The sequence below is a fragment of the Cariama cristata genome, unplaced genomic scaffold, assembly GCF_000690535.1.
Source record: "Cariama cristata isolate BGI_N322 unplaced genomic scaffold, ASM69053v1 scaffold3673, whole genome shotgun sequence".
NCBI lineage: Eukaryota > Metazoa > Chordata > Aves > Cariamiformes > Cariamidae > Cariama > Cariama cristata.
This window is the reverse complement of record NW_009609977.1, coordinates 11311-34072: the sequence shown is the minus strand read 5'-3', so window position 1 is coordinate 34072 and position 22762 is coordinate 11311. Positions and strand designations below refer to the sequence as shown.

The 22762-nt window shown below is 39.5% G+C and overlaps 1 protein-coding gene across 1 annotated transcript in view; it reads right to left on the bottom strand.

Annotated features, from left to right (window-relative positions):
- The window catches only part of LOC104159717 (contactin-associated protein-like 5), a gene marked incomplete at its 5' end in the record, with an annotated part of 56041 nt that extends 33853 nt beyond the window's left edge, over window positions 1-22188 (bottom strand). Inside the window, 5 exons of the mRNA XM_009697702.1 lie at window positions 353-592; window positions 10480-10698; window positions 12788-12958; window positions 13134-13261; window positions 22032-22188. Coding sequence (XP_009696004.1) covers window positions 353-592; window positions 10480-10698; window positions 12788-12958; window positions 13134-13261; window positions 22032-22188 — 915 coding nt within the window. The remainder of the gene's footprint in view (window positions 1-352; window positions 593-10479; window positions 10699-12787; window positions 12959-13133; window positions 13262-22031) is intronic.
- Between the last annotated feature and the right edge of the window lie 574 nt (window positions 22189-22762).

Genomic DNA, 22762 nt, shown 5'->3' with positions numbered 1-22762 from the left:
AAACTAAACATTCAGACATGGGCAGACAACTGTTTCAAAAAATTTTAGCCCTCTTTGTTAATGTCTAGGGCAAGTTATACGCAATTGAATACCGGAATCATAGCGGGATATAGTTGGTAACTTTAATAGTACAACTAACACCATTTCTGAATGGTGTTAATTTCTGATGCCATCACTGAAGTCATCAAAAGGAGGCGTTATAGCCTGCTTAAAATAAACACTTAGTAATGCTGAAAACACAGCTGATATTAGAATGTCTTCTTGTAACATGGGGGACACCAAGCTGACATGGGAGAAACTGTGCTGTAATTCAGAGACCACTAAGGACTTAAGACCAAAGCTCACTGCCTACCTTCCTTGCAGAAAGGACCTTCATAGGCTGAGTTGGTACAATCACAGGAGTAACCATTATACTTCTCCACACATTTTCCTCCATTATGGCACAGGTTACCGTAACTGCTGCAATGTCCTGGACATCCAGGTTTAACACCGGGTGCCATTTTAGCTCTCTCTTCAAGGTCAAGTTTCTGTCCATTTAAACGCAGAGATCGAATGCATCCCAAAAAGCCCTTTTGTCTGGAAGCTGTTCCCCCTGAAAAAGAGAGAAAAAAAGACACGCATTCATTGGTAAGTCTGCACAGTAATCAAAGCCCTGAAGTCCAATCCAGAGGTACAAATATGAATCCATGAATTTCAAAAATTATTATCTATTATATATCAATGCATACAGTGTCAAAAGATGACAGATCAACAGCCCTGGAACTAAAGGTGTCTCTCTTTATGAAAGGTCTAAAAAGCTGTATGTGACACTTTCGTGTTGCCATTCCTCTCCTTCCTGCCTTATCTACTGCCCTGTCTGGCATTTAACTGCAAACTCCTTTGGGAAAAAGATTAGCTTCTTTATCGTATGTCTGCATATCACCTAATACATGAGAAACCCAAACCTAAATGTTTTTTCTTCTATTTATTGCCATAGTACAGAGTATAAATAACACCCTAATTCCAACAGCAGGTGTTACACATGCTGATCAGTCCAGATAACAGAGATAAATCATGCTTAGCACCAGGCCTGTTGGCTGAAGCGAAATGACTTGAGTCAGAATTTATGCATGACTGCCCAATCTGATGTTGCACGTGAATGGTTCTTGTAGGCAAGAAACATGAGTTCAAATCACACTTGTGTAATTTATTACAATTGTTAAATGTAATTACATTTCTTCCTGAAGACCTGTATGGATCTGTGCAAGAGGGCAGTTCAGCCTCTACAAGCTAACTAGCTTCTTATCTGTTCAATGAAATTGCTAACACTGTTACAATGAAGACACTTTTTCCATAAGAGGTGGTCTCTGAGAATGATAATGATGATGATTGTTGGAGTACTTTATGAAAATATCGTCATTTTTGTTATTGTAGGCTTTGTTTGGCAGTTGCCAATGTTTTGCTCTTGAAGATACTACAATTTTGTTTGCTGCTAAGAAATCTAATTCTGGTTCAGGAATGATCAACATTTGTGGGCTCTAAAATGCTAGCTTTATCAGTGATTCTCCTGCAAAAGTAGTGTGAAAGAAGTTATCTTTTCAAATTATTTTTCTGTAGTTGATTCTATATCAAAATGCATGAGATAAGAGATTACATCTTGTGCAGAAGAGCATCTGTTTTTAAATAAATTGCTCAATTAAAGCAAGACTTCTGCAAAAGAAGAGAATGAAGCAATGATCTGAAAAGCATTCTCACCAAAACCCTGTTGTTCTGCTATACCATTCTAGCATATTTTTCTTTCTGGTACACTCATAGCAGAAATACTGGATTTGAATTAGAAGAACTGAACTATAGATAGTATGTGAGACAGGTTTATTTCATGTTAATTTTATGATACCTTTCTCAGAGAAACAGGTATTTTCAAATTACTCTTTATCCAGCTATTCTCTTCAGGTGAGCAAATGTTAGCTCACGTATTTTAAATGCCCTTTGAACACAAGAATCAGGCCTTCCACATTTGCTGCACTGTGCACACACAATCCTTTTCTTTGGAGATTTTGTTCCAAAACCAACCATACCATACAGAATTTACAACAGTGTCCGAATAAACAGAAATGTGATTTCTCCCTTTAAGGTTACTGGTTACTCTGTTTTCTTTTGCATGGGAGGTAACCACAAATACTACAAGGTTAAATGACAGTTTCCTTGCCTCTTCTCTGCACACATACAAATCTCAGCTGTAACATTTAAAGAATAACTAGAAACTATTGCTAACAATTCCACAGATGTCATGTTTATTGCACTACCCATATTCTTACTGCTCTCTAAAGCACTTTGGAAACCCATTTAAAGTAAGTTTCTCACTCTTCTAATGTCTGGAGAATACAGAGCTTAACAGAGACCATCTGTACGATCCTAGATCCACATAGTACTGATTAAGAAAATCTGTTTAGTATTTGGGCATTTGGGCAGTTTTCTTCAATTGACTAGATCTAATCTCCAAACACATTCCTGAGAAGCAGAGAAAAACTGAAAACAAACAAACAAAACTCTTCCCCAAATTAGGCTTTGCAGATTCTTCCTACTCTAATAGGCCTGTTGGACTGGACAATTTCATGTATGTGACCTAAATGTTTTGTTCAGGAAAAGAGATTTTAGGATAAGCCTCAGGACCATAAACACCAAGTTTAAGGGTGTTCTTTGCTGAACGGAGACAAGAGTCAAATGAGCCATGCTGTTTTCAGCAAGGTACTGATGCAGCTGAATTTTTCTGAGAAGCCTTGGGCAAGGAAGAGAGAATCTGAGAGGAGGGCGCAAGAAGCTCACAAATAAGCACTCATAGAGTAGCTTTGTGACACAATTGGCTAAATAATTAACATTCTATCAATGAACTGAGGATTTGCTTTAAAAAGCAAAGGACTTTTTGTTGATAAGAACTGGATTAGGGAGGCTGAAGCAGTGTGAATAAGTATTAGGAGCATTCTTGCTTTATGTAACTGATACAAAGAAAAGGGCTTGGGAGTATAAGAATCATAATTAGTATCACTCAGGAGTAGGACATTCCTTGCTATGACATTCCTCAGAAGATATCCAAGTCACACTTGTTAGTCTCAAACTGTACAAAGCAGTCAGGATACACAAGGAGTTAACCATTAATTCCTCCTCTTGGCCTTCAAAATATCCCGAAGTGTCTACAAATTCCTTTAAAACCAACAACAGTAAATAAAGTATGCCCCTTCTTTTTCTCTCCTTCCTTTTCTCTGTCTCCCAAGAAAGTTTCTCAGATTGTTGACTCTCTCTGGGGTATGTTGCACTTGGACTGTCTAAAACAGACTAAGGAGATTCACCCAAGGATTCCTCACTCCCTTGCTCCTAAGACAAAACCAGGAACCCAAGCACTTAACTTTTCTAGTCTTCTGAATGTACCAAATGAATAGCACAAAAACATCTGATCAAGGCTTTCTGCATCAAATTAACTTCTTAGGATTTATATTTTGCTTCTCTGATGTTATCAGTCTGAGTCCAAATCCCGTTCTTAAAGAGGTCTGCAAGGACTCTGCAGTGGCTGGAAAGCTGCCCAGCAGAAAAAGACCTGGGGGTGTTGGTCGACAGCTGGCTGAACATGAGCCAGCAGTGTGCCCAGGCAGCCAAGAAGGCCAACAGCATCCTGGTCTGTATCAGAAACAGTGTGGCCAGCAGGACTAGGGAAGTGATCATCTCTTTGTACTCCACGCTGGTGAGGCTGCACCTTGAATACTGTGTTCAGTTTTGGGCCCCTCACTACAAGCAGGACATTGAGCTGCTGGAGCGGGTCCAGAGAAGGGCAACAAAGCTGGTGAAGGGCCTGGAGAACAAGTCTTAACAGGAGCGGCTGAGGGAGCTGGGGTTGTTTAGTCTGGAGAAGAGAAGGCTGAGGGGAGACTTTATCACCCTCTACAACTACCTGAAAGGAGGTTGCAGTGAGGTGGGGCTTGGTCTCTTCTCCCTGGCAACCAGTGATAGGACAAGAGGAAACGGTCTCAAGTTGCACCAGGGAAGGTTCAGGTTGGATATTAGGAAGAACTTCTTCACTGTAAGAGTCATTAGGCACTGGAACCGGTTCCCCAGAGACGTGGTGGAGTCACCATCCCTGGAGGTGTTCAAAAAATGTTTAGATGTGGCGCTTTGAGACATAGTTTAGTGGGTTTAGCGGGCATGGTGGCATTGAGTATACAGTTGGACTTGATGATCTTTGAGGTCTCTTCCAACCATAATGATTCTATGACTCTCTCTTCCCTCCCCTCCCCATACTGTAGAGTTATGGTCATGCCTTCCCCACTAGACAAGACAGAGTTTAATCTCAGACTACACTATGAGAGATGATGACACACCTCCTCCAGGACCACAGGCATATACGAGGAGACAGCTGCACTATCCAAAAGGATGTCACTCATTTTCAATACTGAAAGTGACTATCCATTGAAAGCAATTATTTTTGCCTGTTCCTTCAGAGCAAGTAATGTGCCAAAATGGCCTGTTGCTGGGCAGTTTGGTGCAGTTGGTATTAACTAGCCTGTACATTTCTTTGGGGTTTGCTCCTTCTACTGTAATTTCTTTAACAGAAGAAACATAGCCAGGTGCAAGGATATCCATGCTGTGACTAAAGATTATAAAGCAGCCTAAAGCAGTTAGATACACAAGACCCAGTAAAAGAAAGTGAGAAATGGTTTTCTAACTCCTTTAGGTTGCTTTAAAATTCAAGTTTGTTTGATTTTGAGTGTACTGGCAATTAAAAGTAATTTCTCCTTTCCACTTTGCACACACAGAAAGATATCTCAGAAGCTTGCCACGTACTCCATGTGTGCCAATGTTGTCCTTAAGCAGACTTTCTGTCTTTATTCTGTTATTGCAACAAGTGTAGCTGTAGAAAAACTCTTTCTGGTACTACATAGATAAATACATAAGTGCCTTGTGAGTCAATTACATATTTAACACAACAGCTAATCATACAAACATTACTTAATCTACACTTCTGTCTCTTCCTGACTATGAAGAACTGTTTCTCCATAACAGAAAGAAACCATAACTGGAAGAAGTCAGATATTTATAGGAAGTGATGGAATAAAACAAGAATTGCAAATTTGAATCTTGTCACATTGTGTTGCTATGGATGAGGAGATAAAAGGAGACATATTAGATTTGAACATCACCATTTTGATTCTCATCTTTTGGTTTTACCTCCAGACAGATCCAGTAAGAAGGTAGCTATTTTCTATGGTTTATTTTCAACAATGTGTATAAGAAATCACTGCAGTGGAATCCTCGGAACATCAGGTAATGACAATTTCTTACACTTGTGGCATGCTGGCCAGAGCAAATGCTTAGGTTCTGTTACCCCAAGGGGCACATCCCCCAAAGACAGATGTGCAGGGCAGATACCATGTCAGCAAGATGCAAGAACAGCCAAGACCATTGAATCAAACACAAAACAGTGCAATGAAAGGTGGCAGGGCAGAACTGAATGGAGAACAAGTGGTATGGAAAGAAATGACACCTAAATTCCATCATTTCTGTGAATACAATTAATAGTTTGAGCATATGGGAAGAGGGATCTGATTCTCAGCTCTATCAATTCCTTTTATATAATATCAATGCCTAAAAGAGACTTTAGGGTAAACAGAAATCACCACATGAGTGCATCTTTCCAGGATATGTAAATCGTGTGAACTTCTCTATCTGCGATGTTGTACCAGCTCCAAAATGGAAGTATTTTTGGGTGCATTAGTGTGCAGATAATGAATAACGGCTAATTTACGCTTATCAAGGCCAGAAGTGAGTGAAGGAGCTTTCTCACATATAGGACTGTTAATTCAAGTAATGTAAAGTGAGTTCAAACCCAGTAAGACATGCCTAACATTCAGAGATACTCCATAGAAATGCAGTTTTAAGAACATTAAACACACCCATGGTTACACCTAGGTACATAGAGCAAGTTGAAAATTGATTTTACCCTAGCAATGACCCAGACAGGCTTAAGTTCAAGAACATGCACAACTCAAAATTAGCATAGGGACAATGTAAGTCACGGTGAGACTCCCACGTTCTATTATAGTCTCTGAATATCTGGATTTTTCTGCTGGAATAAGTAACTATGACATCCAAACACTGAACTCACTGTCATTATATATCAGTTAGTATCCCTTTGAGACAACTCAAGTTCACATTTTTCACAGTCTTCAGGACATAGCTTTGCATTAGTTCACAACCAGTGTTTTCTCCATCTAAAAGGACTAGGTAGTTGTTGTGATTTGTGTTTTTTGGTTTTGTTTCTTACTGAAGAGAATATTTGCTCACACATGTGGTATATTTTTATCTCTGAATCCAGTCTTTTTTAATTCCTTGCCCAAATTTAAGAGAGAGAATATTATGTTCTCCCATATTTCAAGAAAACTGGTGGCAGGATAAATAAGAGAGAAACAGCATCAAGGTCTCCACTCAGGAAGATGGAAGTGTGAATTCATCCCTTACTGGGCATAAAACAACCTACACACGTAAAACAGAAATCCTTCCCTGTGCTTAGTCATTGGAAAATCTTAAGTGAAAGCCTAAATCTCCTAAAATATCTAAGTCAGTAAATCTGAAGATAAACTTCCAAGGAAAGTCAGGCCTTCTTAACTCTGTTGGCTTTAGATGGGGTAGAGTTAATTTTCTTTGTAGTTGCTAGTATGGGGCTACATTTTGGATTTGTGCTGGAAACAGCGTTGATAACTCTGGGATGTTTTTGTTACTGCTGAGCAGTGCTTGCACAGAGTCAAGGCCTTTTCTGCTCCTCACCCCACTCCACCAGCGAGGATGCTGAGGTTGCACAAGGAGTTGGGAGGGGACACAGCCAGAAGAGCTGACCCCACTTGACCAAAGGGATATTCTGTACCATATGATGTCATGTTCAGTATATAAAGCTGAGGGAAGAAGAAGGAAGGGGTGTAGGCTAGGAGTGACACCATTTGTCTTCACAAGTAACCGCTACACATGATGGAGCCCTGATTTCCTGGAGATGGCTGAATACCTGCCTGCCGATGGGAAGTGGTGAATGAATTCCTTGTTTTGCTCTGCTTGCACATGCAGCTTTTGCTTTACCCATTAAACTGTCTTTATCTCAACCTACAAGTTTTCTCACTTTTAGTCTTCTGATTCTCTTTCCCATCCCACTGGGGAGGAGTGAGCAAAAGGTTGTGTGGTGCTCAGTTGCCAGCTGGGGTTAAACCACAGCATTAACTCTCATCCTTACAAAGTATTTAAGGCCTGATTAACTTCCTCACAACGTGTCAAAATCGCAGGATCAGAAGTGAATGAAGCACAGCTCCATGACTGCCTACAATTGACTGTTTTGTTATCATTGCTGGAGAAAGCTTCTGTTCAACTTCCTTTACTATGAGTCATAGAAAGTAAAAAGTCTATTTGATGAGCCAACTTTAAAAAAAAACAAACCAACAAACTAACATAAAAAACCAAGCGCTATACTCTTCTGTTACATCCAGTCCCAAATACATCTGGGTTTTGGGTTAAGAAGGAAAAATCTGGCCAAAAGAAAAGTAAATAACTCATTCATAAAACAGGCAGAAACAGTTGACAAGGAATTAATTGATCCAAATTAGCAGAACTCCTTTAAAATGATGTTATATGCCAACTGCCCTTGTAGTCAAATTTTACAAATGTCCACATTTATTTTGTATGTGTGATCAACTGTATATAACTCCCTAAAAGTAAAATACACAAAACTGCCTCACATATACTGCATATAGGCTGATGTCTGTCTCTGAAGCAACAGGAAAATAATTGTAGTTTGAAAGCTACAGTGGATCTCCGTTCGATCATCATCATAATGCTACATGATACTAATATAGTTCCTTCATCCCAAAGGATCAATAAATCCTTCCAGAAGATAAATAAACTAAATTAAATTTTGACATTGAGCCTTATTTATGACATTTATAAAATATTTGAATTGATTCTGGAGAAGGATCAAGAAAAAAAAAAAGGTTGTATCTTAATGACTAGCTACCTCCAGTGTGGAAACAAAGTTCCATGTTTAAATGGAATAAAACAGGGAGATTAAATAAAAAACATTTGGAACATTTTTAAAATAGCAAATCACACCAGTTATATAGATTATTAATTAAGAATGTGCATACTAACTGTGAAAACCCGTTAATCACTGTCAGTATGCAGAATGCTGCAGAAACAAATATGTTGTGGATGATAGGGAGAGCAGGGAGCAATATTATGTGCTGCTGCTTCTTTCCTTTTTACAATGTTGTTTATGCATTTATTTTTCAGATGGGATAAAATTCACTCTGCATGGTTGAGGCATTAAATCAGTTGCTTCCTATTAGAGATTGGAATGAGACCTTTAGTAGAGACAAATTATGCCACATCTGTGTATTGTTGGACTTCTGCCACCTTTCCTTGGAACACGTGGGGACAAACAGTGTTAGAATCAGGAGGCTGCCCAGGTTTCCATCTCTTCTGACTGCTCTTAAGAAAACTCAGGAAGTCACGGACAGTTTTGGCCCTCAATATGGCACAGCTAAAGGCTGAAAAAGCACTCCTAAAAACATTAGGTTTTCTGTCCCTTTTGTTCACGGTCCAGTAAAACCGTGGATGGACAACTGAATGCAATCTATTTACTGCACAGTGAGAACTTTTCACCTCTTGGCTGAGATAAAGTAACTATGTCCTAGAGTTTACTGTAAATATTAAGTACAATCAGGGAAAAAATTAGGTTGGAAGTCACTGCTGGAGATCAACTGGTCCAACCTGTTCCTCAAAGCACGGCTACATTCAGACGAGGTACAGATTCACTTCACTGAAACCAATGGGACCTTTTCTGCACAGCTGATACCCATCCACTCAATCCCCAGCTTGTACAGATACATGATGCTGTTCTGCCCCAGGAGCAGGGATTTGCATTTGTCTTTGCTGACAAGGGTTCCTGTCAGCACATTTCTCTGTTGAGGTCCTTAATTATAGTGGATTTCCATGATGCAATTCATCAGTTATGTCACTTTAAAACCACCATGAAGTTCGTTCAGGTAACCTGTTTATTTTGCTGAGGCAGAGAAGCAAGCTTATAGGTAGATACTGCTTTTCAGATGTGAGATGGTAAGCAGTTGATATATATGACATATCTGATAGATGACTTATGATAAATCCTTCATTTTTACTCCTTTAAAAAGACACAATCAAAAATTTGCAAGAGTCTATCCAGTCATTAAATTCTCTGGGTTTTCTCACTGGAAACACTTTGATGTTTCCAAGGTGTCTAGCAGCCCAACTCTACTGCCTTCAGGCCTGGCCTCCCACAGAACATGTTCTTAGGACCATCTTAGCATTTGAGAAACAAGTAATTAGTAGCAAGCATCATACCAGAAAACAGAAACCTTGCACTGTGACAGTCTGAAGCCTCCCTTCTGTGATTTCTTCAGTGAACTTTCCTCCAACAGAGTCTATCAGAGATCATTTTAGGTGTAAATCAACAGCTATGGGGGAAGGACTCCTGGCAATTGATGGAGCTATATCTATTTATTAACAGATTTATTCCTTACGTTCAGAGCCCAGTAATTTCTGCACACATACACTATAAAAAGGTCAAATAAATACCCCAAAAACTTCTTAAATCAAAGAGTGTGCATACGTGAGTAAACTTTATTAAAATGATTTGACAGATTGAGGTTTGCTATAGCATTTCAGCTTAGTAAGAGAATCCATTTTAAGGAAAGAATCAGCAGTTACCTAAGTGGCCCTGAATAAGAAGCAGGTTACAACCCACTCAATCACTGAGCAGATTACTTAGAAAGACAGTGTTTGAATATAGAAAAGGGAGAAGTCCCTTTGTAATCCCTGATTATATTATCAAATACAAGCTGGTCCCAATCTAGGTTTCATTTGCAAGGGAGATAGGGAAACAAACTATATGCAAACAGATTTTTTCTCTCCCCCCCAGCCCTTTGAAATATCACCTTCAATTAAAATAACTGTATATGCTCTGACTGTGTTCATAGTTCTCTCACATATACACTCTACGGCCAAATAAAGGTTTTGGCAGGCATGCTTGAAGGAGTAGACTTTAAGACCATACTGTCATCAGGCTTTGCCCCAAAACTTACAGGATGAATTTGTGCATTTTACATTGCATCTAAAAAGAGAGATCACATTTCCTACAGCAAATTACACAGCCAGTGCCGCACAAGAAGAAATACTATGAATTCTTTGGCAACAAATATGTTTCAAGCAATCTTAAACCCTAAAATTACCATCTAGTACAGTATGGTTAAACTATGGTTAGTGCTTTGAGTGTAAAGGCAGTAGTTTGGGTTTACTTTATGTTGCCTATGCAGGAGTGGAAGAAGAGAAAGCACAATTAGGTCACCACGTGCAAGCTCAATGGTGAAACAATAGCATTACCAAGGTATGGACATACTAATATTGTACATATCTACAGAAACCCTTAATGGTCCCTACCTACAAATAATTGGCTGTTGAGCTGCAAGCGAAAGTGCCCTTCAGCAGGTGCCTCGAGGACCTTCTTGGGGAGGCTGTCCACCTGGAGAGAGGTTTGCTTGAGGTTCCTCTCCGCTCGGACGTAGTGCCACTGGTTGTCATTCAGCGGTGTGGGAGACTGCACAGTAGCTCCTGTGGGGCCATTCCCGACATCTATGGAGAAGGTGATCTCTTTGGGGGCTGGAATAGATAGACAGATGTGAAGAGGAAGTGAAGGTCTGAATTAAATTGTGGTTTTGACATCAAGAAATCTTACATAAATACAGGGTCCATTAACTTTTATGTCAGCAAATCGTACAGCATCATTTACCTCCCATCTCCTACATAGCAGCTTATACATAAATCTAAGCCTACAGCCTCATTGTCTGATCTCTGCTGTGATTATGCTTGGCTGTGGCTACCCATCTTTTTTTGCTATAACAATTATAGCATTCTAGAAATAGTAGTTCTCTTTTTGAAGTAAAAGTGCCAAATGTTGTACAAAAATCACACAGTGGTAGCAAAAGATTTTGGACAAATAATGCTAAGATGGGAGAAAGGAAGAAGGAGCTCTTTCTGACTAAATCTTTCAAAATGCATGTACTTAACAATTACAGACCTTGGCTGCATATGACAGAGAATCCTACAAGCATTTGTTTCCCTGAATAAGCCTGATCCAAGAAGCAAGAAAAAACAGATGAGCAAAACTAGTTCACTGGTGATCCTAAAGAGGCATATGAAACATACGTCCAGAGACAGTAAGGCTCCTAGAAACAGAATGATAATTGAAAAACAACAGCCATATAAAGGAGTCCATCTTGCTCTGCTGGAAGCCTGACAGGGGCCAAAAATTTTAACATTCTTGCTACTGATTATTTTTCCTCTTCCTAAAATGTTAAATACACCAGAAAAGCCAAGAACCACATCCACAGAACACAGAACCAGAAAGTCGTGGATTGAAAATTCATAAAAATCTGTTATTTCAAGCCCAACAAATTGGATAGGTCTGGTTTTGGAAGCTGCTTCTTAGATAGTTAAGATAGGAAACACTCCATAGGGATAGACAAAGATCTATTCTGAGCTCCTGCATCTGCTAAAAGGCCGTTTCCCTTCGAAGCAGCTGGTCTGTGGAGCTTCCTTGATACAAGGCCTCTAGGCTGCAAATTCCATCTGGCAGCAAGAAACACACCACCAAACTACTAATGAGAAACCTAAGTTTAAAAGACAAGACTTTCCCCAAACTTTTAAATAACTAATTTCTCTAGGAGTATACACTTAACACATGCGGAAAAGCATTCACTAAACAATCCTCTTACTAGTTTACAGTATTTGTTATATTTTATATCAAAACACCATTTGTACTTCTATATCCCTGAGAATGAAACGCAGTACACTGAAGTACAGCCAAATTGGACTTTGATGTGCAATTAACAGTAAATCATACCTCATTACCTTGTGATAATGCACCATGACATTTACCATTGGTTTAATGAATCGAAGGGCCTTGGGGCCCTGTTTTATTAAATTTTATGTTGGGGTTATTATAAGCATATTATAAAATGCATAGCAGTCGGTTTGTTTTTCCTAAGCTTGACAGAATTTGGAATACAGAAGTCATATTTCATGTCGAAGACAGACTACTCTTTTTGTCACTAATAAATATTTGAAGTCATCGGTACAGGAGTGAGGCAAAACCTCACTAATTTTCATGCTACTCTCCTTTATATACTGAGTAGCAGTTATACTGCAGTCACTAGACTTTGAAGTACTCAAGACCCATTACAACTGTGACTGACTTATCTTGCATTAGCATCCTGTCCTTCATAGACTCTCATCTAATAGCTTTACCATACACACTGAGTTCCTCTGAAACACTAGGGCTGCATCAGATTGGGTACGTTGCTGATATAGAAATAAAAGTAACCATCAGAGTGGTTGTATTAAACTTTTTATCTTTCAACTAAAATTATAGTCTACAGGTACATCTAACCAGTAGCTTTTTCTCTAAAGAGAAAAAAAAAAATCAGTGTTGAAAAAGTAAATTCAGTCACTTGTTTGTTTAAGAAAGATAAACCTAGGTATAACAAGACTAAGTGTAATGACCAAGGCTATACAGGGAAACTCTGACAGGAGAAGTAGATAAATCTAGATTAATGAGTCTTTATGTCTCCATTTTATCCTCTTCAGGCACCTCCAACCGTGTCAAGACAGAAGAAAATATGTCCTTCCCACTACCCTGCATCTGTCAAATTGGGGAAATACACCAAGATTTCTCAGCAGTGAAACTTACAGCTTATTTCCACTCGTATGAAGTCTTTAATCCCAAGGTTTTCCAAGAATACCCCAGAGACAGCAGTAGTCTTGAAGAAGAAGGAGATGTCTGCGCTGACCTCGGCGTGGAAGGTGGGGAAATGCAGGTAGGAGGCCTCTGTGTTGAAGGAAGCGGCATTCCAGAACTGCCCTGCAAACACAACCCCCTTCTCTATAGTTAATTGACACAGGACAGCAGCTGAGAGCTGTATGTGGAAAGCCACCTTTCATCAGAGAAATACGTTTAAAAAAACCAAACCAAAACAAAATAAAAAGAAAGAGGGAACATGCTGTACCTATGGAAATTGAGAAGAGCTAGTACTCACTGTCTCCATAGCAACGCAAAGGGCCGATTTTCCAAGCAGCCTCAGAATTTGATCTGTTTGTGTCAGTGATCACTATCTGAGTTACAGGCAAATGGTCTTTGAAAGCAAGGAGGCCGGTATCGTTTGTCCTGGATTATAATAAACAAACAGAAAGAGACAGATTAACCACAGACAAAATCCCCAGCATTCCTTATGCAAGGCAATGTTCGAAAGATGTTTACTTAAAGATGAAAGGTCTTTTGCAGAATTACCTACAAGAATTGTGACCGGTACACACTGCCTAAGATACATATGTGCACATGTATGCTCTATGCTCATACTTAATACTGACCACTGAAGACACTGTATTTGGTTACCTGATACTGTCTGGTGTGGACTGTAACTGTGTTTCAGCTGTACAGAATGATTGTGAAGCCGAGGCAGAGTGCAGCCATTCTGCCCCATGGGCATTAATGTAAACTGGGCTCTACAGGGTTTCCTCAGGAGGATTAATTTGATCAGGTATACGTCCAACTTTGCATTTCTGTTAAGTTAGCTGGAGACAGATAATAGCATTTATGCTGGCTTTATGCTTTATCTGAGCAGGAAGAGGACACATGACACCTGATCCAGCATGCTGTTAGCGGGGCCAGCTAGACAATACCCGATCCAACTTCAAGATGGCTGGTACACAACTGACTCGGCACACTGCAAAGACGGTTGAATTGGCAGAGTGAGTTTGGACTGAATCAGCTCTTTGCATTATGCACCTGTGGAAATTTTGGTTCAGCAACTGAAGTACTGAAGGCTGATTTACTGCACTGTCGAACTACAGTCTCCTGTTTGTATCAGCTGGGCTTATTCTTCAGTTGCGACTAACTTACACATGGCTGTTAGAAACAAAGACAAAAGAAAGAAAGATTCTTAAAGGATCATTCATTTGCTTTTACTCTGAGTCTGCTGTGCAAATTGCTGTCCTCAAAATGCCACACAACATTTCATGGCAGCCTTCTGGTCCCTAAGCTGATACAGTGGCTTTGACTCTGGCAGTGTATGCAGATGTGCATTCATCTCACTGTACTTCATGAACAGAACTGAGTCCCTCAAACATCCAACCCTGACCTTAACAGAACTGAACTGCCCTCTCAAGGTACTTCTCTATTGATGGATTATAGAGAGGCACGTGCTACCATATCTTATCTCCACAGTGATGAGTTTCTTCTTCTCCTAGCTCTTTTTCTCAGGGTTAAGGTCTGCTGTGCATCTGGGCACATAAGTCTGGCAGAGCATCCTTTGTGGAGTTGAATCTCAGTAGTTTTGGAGAAAAGGATGCCTACCTTTGCATGGCCCAGCAATCTGCATGCAGGGTCTGGACTCAACACAACTGCCTGCTCGGAGGTGAAAGACTACATGCCGCACATGGGGATGGCAACAATGACCAGATCCAAATGCGAATAATCCCAAATTTACACTCACTGCTCTTTTAGGCAGGTGTGATAGAAAGCCTCAGAAAACAGGTATTACTTTCTGAGTGATACCACTGCCAAAGAGTCTGACATCCCAGCCAGGATCTTAGACTACCTATGTGCTGCTCACAATGCCACTTTCCACAAACGTACCTCTCATTATAGTTCCAGCTGTGGGAAGGGACACAGGACTTTGGGAATGAAAGAATAATCAGGATGAACATTGCACCTGTGCTCTGACACACAACTTTGGACGTTTGCTTGGCTAAGTGCTCTACTCTGATTAATGTTAGAAAAAAACAGAAGGGGTATTTTGATCTTTTTGATAAAGGCTGCACACATTTAATTTATTTTTCATTGTTTCTAATTGCATGCAGCACAGTTAATTGTCTCATAATTCCAAGGGGAAAAGGAGAGATACCCTCTCCAACCCTAACGTTTTTTTCTTGCTTCAATGGGTGTCTGAGACGCAGATAATTACAGACAAAGTGCAGCAAGATGAAATTCCCAGGCATGAGGCAGAGTGATGCCTTCAGTACGGACTCAGAAGGAAAAATAGCATGTATGAATCAAAAGTACATGATCTTCAAATCTCTTCACAGAGGTCTCTCAGCCACATACTCATATAGCTTACTGTATCAATCTGTGAAAGTTACTGTAAATGCTCTCAACAGATTATGAAACATTTGCAACAAAAGCTGAACTATTTGAGTATTTCTTTGGAAGATAATGAAATAAAGTGTTTCAGTGGTTGGGAGGAAGAAGAGTAGGCAGAATGAGTGAAAAAAAGGCAGAAAGATGCACAGAAAGAGGACATAAAATATGCAATATACACATGAATAACTAAGCTGGCATTTACTTTTTAAAAAATAATTTTTAAAAAAATCACAAAATATTTAGTCAGGTTTCCTCCAAATTTATTTTCACTCAAAAAATAGTGCAGTCTTTTGACTAGCTATGATCAGCATTAAAATAAAAATCGGTATCTTCCTACAGCTACTACTGAAGATAGATACAAAAAAAATGAAATGGTGGCATTTTAAAGATATCTATTCCATATTTCTGAAAACTGTACTGCTTATTAGATATTCTGTTATATTGCATGAAGTTCTTTTATATTGAATTTTATGGCTCTGAGTTTTTACTAGTTATATGCCAGTGGCACAGAGAACTTTAGTAGCATAGCTCAACTGTGAGAAAGAAAAATATTCTAAAACTAATAAAAATCTTCTCTTTTATGTTAATGCCTTGAAAACTCAATCAAGTTTCTCTTGAAGCTCAAACAGAACATTTTTTGTATTTTATTCTCTCACACAGAGAAAAAAAGACTTGTGTAAGGATATGTATTCTCACACAAGCAGATACTGAAATAAAACCTAACAGAAAAACATTCTGTCGTTCAGAGAATGTGTTAATGACAGGAACAATGTACCCATTGTTGCAGTTTATTATTATTATTTCATGGTGAGAAATCAAGTTTTTGGTGAAAAGTCAACACATAAGATGTTTCAGCTAAGAAAAGCAGAAAAGAGATTTGAAGACACTATGCAGGCCCTCACGGGAGCTAAAGTTTCAGTGTCTTAAATTCCTGCTATTCTTTAGTTGAACTTATTTCAGACTCGATTTCTTACAAAGCACCACAATTCCTCTTCTCTTTACATGGCACACCATGGCAGCCTTCCAAATGTAGTGTATTATGTCTCAGAGAGGAGCAAGAGAGCTTCATGTACCTGTACCATTAATTTCCTGGACGCACTGCTGTGGCACTACAAAATACAGATATTCCAGCATTTGGACAAAACATCTGGAATTTTGCCTGAAGGGGGCTTGGGGATCACTTTCAATGTACTACAGTTTTCAAAAAAAAAGTGCTATTTTCTGACAGAAAGCATCTGTACTAGGATGTGTGCATACATGATTTTGTCTTTTAACAAATATAAAACCGTTACATTAATTATTTTTGTATCTGTTCCCAGAGCTACTTTTTACTTATATGTATTATAATTTACTAGTTCACATACACTTAAAAACAGATTATATTTGGTTTTCCATAACTGCTTCTCAGGTTAGCCAAAATCACTACTTTGTTTCTCTTAACAGGTTTCACATGGCACTCTGTGACCACTTCCACCAAGCATGCCTTTTGTACCAAGCTATGCCCCGCTTCTCAATATTGAGAACTATGGGTGGGTCCTGCCTACAGAAGGGACCTGGGGCATGATGCTCCTTGGCCAGGAATGCAAGTTAAGTCCTGATCTCACAAAAATCAAAGCAGATTTTATCTCTTTCCTGAAAAGAGTCCTGTACATGCAGAAAAAGGTACAAATAAATTAATAAACTTGGTAAGTAGACCTTCTGCTTACCTGACTTGGCACTCAATTTAGCACAAATTCAGATTAAAACCTGAATGTTTTGCAGAGGGTGGAAAGCACCTTCAATGAACAGATGTTTCTCTGAGCTCTTTGCATAACGGGTAGTATCAATTTGTACTTCCCACAAGCAAAACACAAACAAAACAAATCCAATAATGCCCTTTAAATTACATCACTGAAATATTTTTAGAGTATTAAATACAGTTGGATGTCATCTATTTATCCATGTCTGAAGATTAATTTCTGTATCTACCCAAAGGACTTCCCCAATACACTATGAGGCATGTTACACATCAAACAAATGCTCTGTGTATGAGGGAAGAGGGGTGAAGGAAAAAAAGAACAAAAAAATTTCACTGCACACGCAGCAATGCTAAAGGTGGTAGTGCAGCAACTGGATACTTTAAGATGTAGTACAGGTAGTCTTACCAGTAAATGACAAATAACTATTTTGATGGTAACATTATGAGACTATTTCTCTTCTTCCTGGCTACTAATAAAACCATGCTCAAAAAAATCTCACTCTATGGTATCCTAACAGTGTAAGCCATCATAAATTGGTAATCTCTTGATAGCTGTTTCCATATTTTTTCCAACAGATGGTAGAGCAGTGGTGCCATTAAATATAATTTCTTGTCATATGATCCCCTATTGGTACGTTTTCTTCTTGTACATTAATGAAAACTCTGGTGGGGTCTGAGCCTCAGTAGCTCAGATATTCAGTACAGATTTTAATGAATACAGTACATTTGGGGAAAAGAATACTATCATTAGCAGATGTCAATGAACCGCATGAGGAATGGGTCAGTGAAACAAGCTTCCATCAGAAAAAGTTTTGAGCCCTGTGCAGGACATATCATTAATAATCCAACGGAATACATTTTAATTGCTCTCTTAATCACCAGCTGCTTTACTGGGTACAATAATGTAGAGACACAATAAAGAAAAAAACAGCAGCAGAAGGGGACATACCTAATGGTTGAAGGCAAGATGCAGTGGCTCTGTTTTTCTGAATTAGAGAAGAGGTAGAGAGAAAGAGTTTGGTAATGGTAGTAACAAACTGATTCCTGACACCTCAGGGGGCTGCTACAGTCACCTCTCTGCAGGCAGCTTTTCTAGTTTGTTGACAAATGCAGTCATGAAGGCAGATATCCAAGACAGCTCTATACAGGCCAGGCCACCTCCAGCAGGGCTTATTTATGAGCTCACAGGCTCTGTGGAGTTGCTTGTGCTGCTTCTGGGAGAATGGATTCAATGTGGGATAGTGGCTGAGCAAACAAAACCTGTCAAATCTGGGCTTGTCAATGGCTAGTTTCTCTGCCTTGCTCTCCTCAGCCTTTCAAGTTTTAGCATCCTGGTTCTGGCACAGCTTTGCACAAATATAGCTTGTCCAAAGAGGGCTACATTTGCTTCCACGTGGCTTTGCTCCTCCTCGAACAAAGCTGGGTATGCTCAATATATCTCTGGGAGCCAAAGTGGGTCTGACAACAGTAATATCCCCTCTCCCTTTCTCCCCTCCACTTCTTTTCATATCCGGTGGTTTCCTTGTTGCTTGCAGTACCCCAAAAGCATGGTAAAGAAGTGAATACATGTTGCTTTGAAAATAGGAAGACTGAAAGCCTTCTTCACCGGGGAACTAAGCCTGTTCTGGAAGATAAAAGAAGAGGATAGTCCTACAATTTGAATATTAAGACTGGAGAATAAAAATAAAAGATGGCAAATCAGCTACTGGTTGGAATCAACACCATCCACCACACTCTGCTCAGGTGTCTGAGCTTCCTTATAAAAAGACTTCCAGAGATACCGCTAAAATACAAAGCTGTACAAAACAAAAAGCTGTAGAGTTCTCCAAATTCACAAGGTTTCCTGGTGAAAGCAGTCAGTAAATAATAGGTTTAGTTTGATGACTAGCTTCAATCAAGTGTTTGCATTTGAAATGGAAAATGTATTCCAGACAGGGAGACCAAATGCACTTCAGGGCAGTCACGCACCACCGTGGCATGAAAGAGGTTCCTCCCGTTTAAATGAAAAGTTTAGTGAGCAGTAAGACTTTCATTGCCAAGGCAAGAGAATTTTGCTTGAGATGAAAGACAACCTGGGAGAGGTATTTAAAGATCCAAAAGACCTCTAGAATGGACTTAAGACAACACAACCCTGTCTGCACTTCAGAATTGTTTTATTCCTTAGATCAGTTTAACACTTTTCCCCAATAATGCCTGCATCAAGAATGCCCCTTCTGTTTGAAACAGGGCATATCTTTTGAAAAACAATTGCAAATATGTCTCATCTAAACATAACTTGTTCCAACAGTTAACTATTCTCAGTGTTTGAGAATGGGAAGCGAGAGTAAGAACATTTTCTGAATTAGATTTAGCTTCAGCCTACAGCCACTAGATTTCTATGAATGTTCCCACCCACTAACAAGAGGGTCAGGAATCTCTCATTTTTGGAGGCATGCATAAACTACAGTCAAGTCACGTTTAACACCTTTCTAGATGCCTTGCTTGGGTCAGTGTGACAACTTATGCCTCTGTTCCCTCAGCAGAGGTCTTCTCCCGTTCTCCAGAAAATACCATGAAGATGCTCCACTATCCTGCAGTGATAGAATTAGCTGTCCTCGTATTGCAGAGTTTGGAAGTATGGCAAGGAGCTGGATGGAAAAAGGTATTTTTCACTAGAATGCTTCAATAAAAAGCAAGATGAAAAATACAAAAGCCTTCCCCATATAGCATGCAACCAATTATATTCCTGTTCATCTGGGCAGCATAACTCCAGGGGGACTAACCTGGTGTCAAGTAAGAGCCCAGAGATAACAGCTGGCTCAGGTGTCTGCTTAGATATAATTTAAAAGCCAGCATGTCTAGAAGTGCATATTGTCTGCTGCCAAACACCTGGCTCAGGACTTTTTTCAGGTCTGTTTTCTCTTGTTTTCTGTTTCTTTTGCAGCTCTGAGAAATTAGTAGCTGCTTCTGCACCCAAGACTTATGCTAGGGAAACCAAATCAAAGCAAAATCCTAAGCCTATCTCCTCTCAGAAGGACACTCCAGCTGTTCTGGTGAGTTCCTACCTCAGAGCTGCAGTGAGCAGCCTGATTTATCTAAAAGCAGTGAAAATGATTTTCTAGTTTTCCACTCTGCAGCACCCATTTTATTTCATGCTAAGGCAAATAAATGCATCTACTGCTGTCTTGCTCCTTCCACTATAATATATAGCAGGTTAAAGTCACAGTTCAGATCTCAGCAGGTTTCAGATTCAAATGCTCATTATATATCAGGGAGTCAGTGTTCTAGCAGAGAGGCACAAAAGCAGTCTTCAAGAGGCATGAAATGTCTTATGTTTAGAATCTCTTTGTAAAGGTCAAGGGTTTTTTAGCTTTTAAAATGGTAATCTGCAATTTAGAATAATACCAAAGTCCAAATTTCAAATAGATTAAAAACCAAAACAAAACACCTGAACCCCTAAACCAACAAACATGTAGGCAGTTTAGCTGAGAAAACTTCTATGCATATCCTGTTATCATGAAATTAGGAGAAACAAGTAGCTCTGTGAGCTGCCAAGCTAATGAAGCATGATTTCCAACATCTCTCTCCCATGAGGGTTTTCCAAAATCTAATAAAAGTGTATGCTTCCTTAACTTCCTTCTTGTGGGTTTTAATTGGCTTTTTCCCCTCAGCCTGGCATAAATTTTCACAGAATGTGTAATTTATAATACTTTTGAGATTTCTCTTTCTCTGTTAAGGACGTTTGAAATGTGCCTGCTCGTTCAAAATCATTGGGTGTGGGGGAAAACAGAGATAAACATCCACAGCATAACTCGCTTAGGTCTTGTTTCCTTAGGAGACTCAACTGAAACATCATAAAACTGCCTTTAGCTTTCACCTTGCATTGGTTTGTACAATCTAGTGGTGCACCATCCTGCCGTCTCAGACTATAGCCCCAATGCTCTGCCAGTGTAATACACCCTGCTCTGCTTGAGTAGTAGCTCACTGAAAACCAAAATGTGGCTTATGAAAAGAGTGAAGCACCAGTAAAAACAGTTGCCTTTGATGCTCATGTGCAAACCTCAGCAAAGTGCATCTGATAATCAAACATTAAAGAAAAGATAGATTAACATGCACAGTCAGGCCCTTCTATACAAATCTCACTCATAAACCAACATTTACATAAAGATCTTCCCAAAGAAATCCGAGGTTAAAATATCTTTTTTTAGAGAAAGAGAAGCAGCTCCTATCAGTGAGTGGTCCAGAAGGAAGAGAGGGTGAAGCAGAGTTTTCACATGTCTTTTCAGAGTGTTTCAAATTGTACTCTCAACAACACTCATTTGGCATTTCTGTCCCCTCCAACACAAGTATGGAATTAATTGGAAAGTTTACCAACTAGCTCTCAGCTGCTGGAGAGTCTCTGAAGATGCAGAGAATGGGAGAAGGTTGTGAGATGGCCTTCGCAAATTCATGCAGCATCGGGACACAACAAAGGTCTGAACCTGAGGAAGACTCTGAAAGTTCATGCTGTAAATCTAAAGCCTCCTATGGAAACTGAATCAAAAGCTACAGAAGCCAAAGGAAGTCTTTCCACTGACTAAAAATCTTCGGACCCAACATAAAGGAAAGCTAAGGCACATAGAGATGTACTGTTTCATATGAAAAAGTCTTTTTAATAGTACAGATTTCTTGTTCTTTAGCTGTCTGCACCTAAATTTTGCTTTCTCTGCCTGGTTTTTCTGCTCTGATGCATACTGATGCACCAACCTTTTAGAGCTTTTATTCATGGAATGCTCCAATTGAATCAATGAAAAATTTTAAACAAATGAAATGACTGGATTTGACATTCAACAACAAAGATTTTTTGAAGACAACCCATCCCAGCAGCCTGCTTCAACCAGATATCTTGTCTTTGGTTCATATAAGAAATGTAAGATGAAATCAGAAGTCCAAATTCTAGTTTGACTTCCATTCTCATTTGATCATACTCCAGCCATTCAAGTTTCCAGAGCTGTGAATCAGGAAAAAAATAAACCTTCTTGCCCTACTTCCTACCCCCACCTCGCACACAGACACTACTGTACACGTTAAAAATATTACCATTCTTCTCTATCTGCATCACAGTTGCAAAAATATCTCATATCCAGACAACTTTCTTCCAGTCCACATGCACACTGTTGAATGCCCGGAAGAGATCCTCCCCAGTAAAGATGCTTTTCATTGGCACGGCCAACCCACCAAGCAAATGGCATTCCATCTGGATGAAAGGGAAAAAGAGGGGGGGGGAAAGAGAAAAAAGAGAAAAAGAGAAAGAAAGAGAACTTGATAAGCAAATTGGATTATTCTGAGAATGAAAAAGAATGGAGATGGACACGTTAAATACTACTGAAATAAAAGATGCAAACTACAGATGAAGTAACAAATCATAAACTTTGCCCAACTTCCATTTTATGGAATATACATTGAGAAAGCAACAGCTCTACGGTAATCTCATTTGGTTTGAGGAGCAGATGTTTTCCCCATAGGGCTCATGTGCCAATCACCCATGAGAACCTTGGGGCATTTCATCTTCAAAGACTTTTGATGCGCGAACTCAACACCACTGACTGCACCAGCTGTGTCCAATGTTTTCCTGCGATGCTAGAGAGGAGATCTGATCACTGAAGGAGTCTGAGGACAATTCCTCCCACAACTCACACTGCACAGCTGTCATGAACCACTCAGTATTAGCTGAGGACTTCTTGCAGAGTCTACCCTACTCTAGCTCCTAGATGAGGATTTTTTACCTTAAGATTTATACATGAAAGTGCAAAAATCTTCAGAAATAACAC